The following is a 7814-nucleotide window of genomic DNA, read 5'->3' as shown; positions in this document are numbered from 1 at the left end:
ACTAAGTGAAATAAATCAGTCAGAAAAAGACAAATACCGCATGATCTCACTTGTATGGAAATCTAAAAAAGCCAAACTCATAGAAACAGAGAGTAGAGAGGTGGCTACCAGGGGCTGGGAGATGGGGAAAATTAGGAGATATTGGTAAAGCATACAAACTCCCAGCTATGGGAGGAATAAGTTCCAGGGATCTAACGTACAGCATATCGACCATGCTTGACAATACAGTATTATATTCATAAATAATCGGGATTTATTAAGAGTACAACTTCAGTGTTCTCACCAAACCAAACAAAGAAGGAACAAAACAACAACAAAAAAACTTGTGAAATGACGGGTGTGCCAATTAACTCATTGGTAACCCTTCCCTAGTGTGTATGTATGTATACGTATCATCACATTGTAGCCTTTAAATATTTTATAATTGTGTTTGTTAAGTATATATTAGTAAAGCCAAAAAGAAAACAAGTTAGGCAGCCAATCACACTGGTGGGTTTTATTTAACCTTCAGGCAAACGTCAGGGCCTCTAACTTTACACAGAGAAAGTAAAGAAACCAAAATCAAGCCATTAACTTATCATTTAAAAAACATTTATTTAGGAACAACTGGGCCATGTCAACATAAGTTGATTCTTCTTCCAGAAATGCACAAACATAACCTCACACAGAAGAAAAGTTAATGTCATCTTTGTGGAATGCAGAATGGCTGAACTTCTTTGCAATAGGAGGTTTCTGCTTTCAATACACATATATGCAATTTTTGAAGAGATAAAGATCATTTTTCAGGATTCATATATCTAGTTCATATCTATAACTAGAAGGATTACTTAATACCCTCGTTAAGCTAATTTCTTCTTCTCTGGTCACTTTGCAAATAGAAATAACATGAACTGGTATTCATGCTCCGACCTTTAAGATTCTCAAATTATAATGGCAATTACCGTATACATAGCCGCTCATATGTTTATTGATGTTTGATAATTAACACAAAAGGGCTGTGACCTTGATGAATGGATGATATTAACTATTAAATAGTGTATTATAAAATTAGTACAAAGTATTTAAAGATATGTAAGTTAACCACTTATTGATAGAAAAAATCTTTTATATACTGGATAAAAGTTTATGGAATAAAGAGAAGTATTTTTAAAGTATATATTAAACATTGCTTAACTGGATAGTAAATCCTATCAGTGCGGAAATAAATGTTTTGTAATTCTCAAAGAATAAAACAATATAAACTTTAATTCATGGTAACATAGTTGGCTGGAAAAATGCCAGTCTGACCTCGAAGCTTCCCTTCCCACCAATCAAAATGAGAATCTGTTTTTGATATAACCGTGATTCTGTCTCCAGCTTGAAAATTCAAATCCCCTGGCTGTTGTCCTTCAAAAGAATATAGTGCTGTCACTTCTATGGGTTGATTCAAATTGCCTAAAACAAACAAACAAAATTATTTAAATTATTCACATTTTTAATGGGAAACCCTGAGAAGAGTGTGTATCTAAGTTAACTTTTTTTTAGGACTTGATGTTCTGGCAGAATTCACAGCATGTGGTCTGTATGATTTCCTTCTTTGAAAAGAGCAAATGTTTGGTAATAACATTTCCTAAATCCACACAAGTCAAACTGTATGTTATTATATAGTTAACTATGTATTTAGCAAATATCTGTGGTTATAATTGTTTGCATTTTGAACAACCTGTAAGGTAACACTACAAGCCGACTGTGGAATAACACGGGTTTGAACTGCACAGGTGCACAGACATGTGGATTTTTTGATAAACAGCATAGCCCTGTAAATGTATTTTCCTTGCTTTCTTAATAACATTTTCTTTTATCTAGCTTAGTTTATTATAAGAATACAACATATGATACTTATAACATACAAAATATGTGTTAATCTACTACTTATGCTTTTGGTAAGGCTTCTGGCCGATGATAGGCTATTAATAGTTAAGTTTTGGGGAAGTCAAAAGTTTTATGTGGATTTTCAACTATATGGGCTTTGGTGCACCTAACCCCCGACACTCCATTTTTCAAAGGTCAACTGTATTTACATTTTTCCCCTTTTATGTATTTATTTTTTTTATTTGGGTGGGGGGGACTGCTGCAGATAGGGACAGAGGGTGAGGGAGAGGAAGAAAGAGAGAGAATCTCAAGCAGGGTTCAATCCCACAACCCTGGGATCATGACCTGAGGCAAAATCAAGAGTCAGATACTCAAGCAAAAGAGCCACCCAGATGCCCCACATTTCCCCCCTTTTAACAGAGCAACCATTATGGCTTCCTTGAACTGTAGCTGTTAGACATCTATGCTCATGATTTGACTGGAAAACCATACTCCAGGACAGAGCTAGAGAGTATAACTAAGCGAAATAAGTCAGAGAAAGACAAATACCATATGATCTCACTCATGTGGAATTTAAGAAACAAAACAAATGTGCAAAGAAAGAAAAAAGAGAGAGAGAGAGGGAGGGAGAACCAAGAAATAGACTCTTAACTATACAGAACAAACTGACAGTCACCAGAGCAGATGTGGGTAGAGGGATGGGGGAAAAAAGGGGTCGAGATTAGACTTATCATGATGAAAATAAAATAAAATAAAATGTTAAAAAGAAAAATCATGTTGTGTAGCCTTGGTTTTGAGGGTTCCAGCTGACATGCAAATTTTGCTGATTCAGCACATTTCCCCATAGGCTTCACGGCTGTTTTCATTTCTGTGCTTACTATATCCTTTTTCTCAAAACAGAGATAAACTCAAACTAGCACAGCAAGAAGTGTGTCTGCACACACACAAGAGCTTCGACACAATGTGTAGAATCTTTTGTATTAGGAAAAAATACCTTGAGAATTGAGGAGTTAATATGAGGAAAAGACATTAAATATTAGAAACTATAGAGCATCATAAGAAATAAAAAGAAACATACTTTCTGTGTAGTCATCTTCTTGGAATTTTTATATTTCTATTTCACGTATTTTGTGCACTTATTAGGCAATTAGATGCTTGTTAAGTGCCTCTTAGTGCGGATACACTGAAAACATAAATAACCGAATTCTACAAGCCAGTTCCTTATTTCAACCTATACTGTTACAATAAAAAATAAACCCAATTTGGCCTGTCAGTAAGAAATAAAAGTAATCAGCACTTTAATTAAGCCACATTGACTGAAACACTGAATTTGTAGCTCACGCAAGCTTTCTTCCTGTAAAGCACGTGGCATGTGGTTCTTCGAGTTCTCCCAGAGAAATAACCCTAATAACAACTAATATAATGACATTACAGATATTACTGGCATTAGTTCTCTCTATAATACAGACATGTTCTGCATATTGTAGGTTCTTACTGTATTAACTTTTCGTCTGTCCACTTTAAGGAAGAAGTTAAAAGTATGTCACAGAAGAGTAAAATGGTGATATTTTACCTGCATATTCCTAAAGCCAGTGCATGCGGCAGCCAACACACATTGGTCATTACCGCCTACGTGACAAGTGACAAGTGACTGAGAGGCTGCATGGACGTGGGACACACAGCAAGTCCTCGTGTCAGGCCTCCTCGTCATTAGATCAGTGGAATGTAGGTTAACGTTGGAGAAAAAAATCATTCCGAAAATCAGTTTCTTATCAATAATTGTGTTTATCACCTCCATACATAAAGCTCAACCTCTATTAAGCAAACAATGAACGAAAACCCTCAAGTAATTCCTCCTTTCTCCTTGTCAGACACATCTGATAATACAAAGAAGCAAGCAAAAAGAGTGCTAGTAAACACCAGGAATGTTCTGGAAGTCATAGCCATCTTAGCAGCCATACAGGTGTGTGTTTGTAGCACTAGGTACAAAAAGTAGAAATGCATTAAAAGAGGATCACAGTGGTAACAGGCAACAGCCCTGAGTATATAATACGAGCGGCCTCCTGTTCACAGAGTCGGGCACTGTAACAGCACAAGACATGTGCCCCTCTAGGCCTCATCTCCAGCGAGGCAGCCACTTTGCAGAACATTAAACTGAGGTGGAAGGTGTTAGGCAATTTGTCCAGGGAGCTGAGATCTGAATCCCAGAAGTCTGTCCCCAGCTACTCATAAGCACCATTGACATCATACCCCAAGGTACTCAGCAGCCACTAAAGTATTAAATTGTTTTCAACAGACTGAACTTGGATTTATCAGGGCATTTTACTTTTGTTAGGCAAATTTTCAGGGAGAATTGGCATATTTTTCTGCATCACTGAGTTATCAGGACTCTCCAAATGATAAGAATGTTGGATGATGGCCCTGGGTAATCACTGATAACAGAACTGATTTTTACCAGTCTTAGGAAAATATTTCACGATGAATACTTAGAGGAAGAAAGATATTAAGAACTAAATGAAAGAGAGGACGGCGGACTTAGTTCAGTCCCTGCCCTCTCACTCAGGTGTTGTCCACTTTCCTCTGGACTGCAGTTTCCAAATGAACTAAAGACAAAGTGGTGGTGGAACAGGTGTAGAAGGGCAAGGCAGGTGGTTCTGAGATGCAGCGGAGAACAAGGTGGTGCTGTGGGGTTTGAGGAGGTTGGTACATTGAGATTGCTGGCACATCTAGAGAAGAATGTGCCCCGGATAGGCAACACGGTGTGCCCTAGGAGAGTCGGCAGTTCAAGCGGTTGCTGGGAAATTCCTCCACATGCAAACAGAGGCTGGGCCAAGATGGCGGGCGGGGGGGGGGAGGCAGGTGCTCCCTGGAGGTGACTGTCCACGGGCCATTCCATGCTGTAACCTGTTAGTTTTTTCTTCAATCAACATGACTTAAAGTTCTTCTTTACTGATATATTAGGGATAATTTCCATGAGGAAAATTTTAATGCCCACAAAATAATTTATTTTAAAAATAGGCGGGCCTTTTCTCTGAAAGGAGGTATGTCCTTCCAGGAAGGGAGAGCCCTCTGGGGACCTTGGAAACAGACCCCACCAATTGCTAAAATGTCTGGAATTCACGGATGCATTTTCTTCTGAGTTACATGACTTCAAGTTTTATATTCCCGTGTTTAAAAAATATGGAGGCTCTTTGAAACAATTAGTCATCTTCATCATAATTCAAGTTTAATTCAAATACAGCTTATTTTTCTCTCCCAAATCAGGACTACGCTTAACAGGAAACAGATTACAATCAGCTCAAGTGATTGGCAGCTGCCCTGAGGCTCCTAATTAGCAAGACTGGGTCTACAGGACTTCACTAGTTACTCCCAGTGGCTTTCTGATGGGAGTCTGCATAATGTAACCCATATGCAGCCAATAAATACATCTGGCCCCAGACATAATTCAGGAGAGGAATCTCAGCCTTTGGAAGGTCCATTTCAAGGCAGGCAGAAGTAGGAGAACACATCTTTGGTTTTGTGACACATTTAATGTAGTGAGGAATTGCATGGCTGATTTAACTCTCACACCCACATCGCCTCAGGCCAGGTGTGGGGTCTGTCACTTTGGGGACCATGGTCTCTGGAGAAGAGTCAGAGTCAGTAGTGAGTGAGGCAGATAAGGCCACTAGGTGGGGTCACCAGACATGCAGTTCTCAAAAGGTAATGTCTGGGCATTTGTGGTTGTCACGACTCGGGGGGGTGCTACTGGCATCCAGAGACTTAGTTCCAGGGCGCTCCTGGCCATCCACGCAGCACAGGGTGGCCCCTGCAATGGGTGTGCCCAGATTGTCACTGCAAACTACTGGGTGGATAGGAGGCAGGCAATGGATACTGACGTCGAAGGACACAGCCTGTTGCAGAGACTGTGGACCTTCCCGGTTGTCTCTGTGACAGGCCCAAGCAGCACGTAGCCGGAGCCTCCAAAGGGTGCAAAACAGAAGTACGTGCAGCTTGGAAACTACTGCCATGCCCAGCAGCCTATGCAGAGCTACAGCTTGTCGGTGGGCATGGGACAGGCTAAGATGGGGCCTGGGTGTCCTGGTGAATGGGCTTGAACCTCAGCTCAGGCCTGTGCATTGTGACTTTTCTCTCCAGGAATGCTCTGCCAGGATGTGAGAAGGTCCTTGGCAAGAGTTTAACTGGTTTCACAGCTGCTTTTTAAACACACAATAATGTGAAGTAAGTTTTATTTTAAAAATAGACTTTAAGCCTTCCCTTTCATTTTTTTTCTTCAAAATCTTTTATTTGGAGAAAGGACAAAATAAATTAATACTAACCTAGTGCCCACTATTTGTACACTTTAATTCATCCTACCCTCAAATATAAAAACAAAATCCCACCAACCAACCAACCACGGGCCGGTAACGTTATCCTTGGATCACACAGCTAGTGATGAAAGTATTGAATTCAAGTCTGAGTCTCCTTCCAGAGCCCACTCAGGGTTTTGTTTCTTATAACTTGACACTTCCCTCCGTGCCTTTTGGGGGGGTATTTCTAACATTCTCTAGGCACCTGGGCTATGGGCATGAGCTCTAGAGATCCCTAGGAAAGGGCTGCAGTCCCCACTGTCACCTTACTAAGCACCCCTTGCTAAGTCTACAGCGTCTGTCATCCCTTGTCTTTCAGCGTCCCTGCTGGGCCCCCTCCCCAAGCAACTCAGCTTGTCTGTTGACCTCAAATGTAAGAACCTCTTTAATTGCAGGATACCTAAGTATGGGTCTAATTCTAACAGTCTTTAAAAATAAAAGACCACAATATAAAGTCTTAGATGTTTATGCTACTTGGGCATAAACATTTATATGTTGACCCCTTTTGCTTCCAAAGGATGTGTCCAAAGGTCACATTTAACACTCTCGGTAATCTCTACCACGGCTGTAAATCACATTTTCAAGAACAAAATACATTTTTTAAAACCTGTCAGGGTTTTTTCACTATGCCTGAGACCACAGCACAGCACTCTCCCAAAGTCAAGCCCAGGCCATCCGACTGGCTCTGAACACAGGCCTCTGCATCCACTCCCTGAAGGGAATTACCTGGGAGAGGATGGCCAGAACTGGGCTCCAAACAACTGAAACCAGGCTGGAAGAAAGAGGAAAGTCAGAAAATCTAATCTAGCAGGAAAAGGTTGACTTCTGTTCAAGGAACTCTGCTTAAGAGACATTTTTGAAATATCTTTATAATTTTTTGTTAAATGGGTACTTCGTTACCTTGCCAATCTGTTTCCACCACACAGATAATGCCCAGGTAGTTTGCTTACCCAGGAGTATATGGTTCTGTGATTCCAGTGATACAAGATGATGTGAAAAATAGGCTATTTTACAGCTGGTTAACCTCTGCCTTCACTGTGTGTCCCGTTCACATTTCTAAATAATTGCTTACTTCTTTCAAAGAACATTTTCTAAAGATTAAAGTAAGACAGGTTGAGGGACTATTTTTTATCACAGCAAATCCTAATGAGTTTTATGAAGTAGCTCCCAATAATGGCAAAATATCTGAACACGAAAAATTTTAAAAATCCTTAAAAATATAAAAATATTCATGGGGCTAAAACCCAGAGCAAATGTGATGATGACGAAGCTGTAATTCACAATGAGCAAACTTTGTCTTTCTTTCCTGACAAGGTTTTACAAGATCCTGTAGTTCAGCCTCCGACAAGTCCGTGGGCCCTGGAGCCAGCTCCCTCCTGAGCCAGGCGCGTCATACCAGGTGACTGTCCCTCCTGGGTTCCCCACCACGCTGCTAATCTCAGATTACAAGCAAGTAAGCGAGCAAAGCCACAGCATTTTTTAAATGAGGTACTTTTCAGAATAACGTGCATATTCTATAAGTCAAAGAAATGATGTACGCCTTCCTAGAGATTTTTACAACCTGCCAGATTAATTAGAAATTTTGTGATTATAAGATCAATATGAGTAATTTTT

At 40.1% G+C, this 7814-nt stretch overlaps 1 protein-coding gene across 4 annotated transcripts in view; it reads right to left on the bottom strand.

The window, feature by feature from the left end:
- Positions 1-574: 574 nt before the first annotated feature.
- Positions 575-7814, bottom strand: part of SH3YL1 (SH3 and SYLF domain containing 1) — a 40802-nt gene continuing 33562 nt past the window's right edge. For 3 of the 4 annotated variants that reach the window (XM_045055054.1, XM_045055053.1, XM_019827999.3), the window contains one exon: positions 575-1434. In XM_045055054.1, the coding sequence (XP_044910989.1) occupies positions 1244-1434 (191 nt within the window). In that variant the 3' untranslated portion in view covers positions 575-1243. Of the gene's footprint in view, positions 1435-5055; positions 6973-7814 lie in introns of those variants that run through there. The other variant, XM_045055055.1, reaches the window with a different exon arrangement.

Source organism: Felis catus, chromosome A3 (genome assembly GCF_018350175.1).
Source record: "Felis catus isolate Fca126 chromosome A3, F.catus_Fca126_mat1.0, whole genome shotgun sequence".
NCBI classification, from domain to species: domain Eukaryota; kingdom Metazoa; phylum Chordata; class Mammalia; order Carnivora; family Felidae; genus Felis; species Felis catus.
This window is presented reverse-complemented; position numbering and strand designations above follow the sequence as displayed.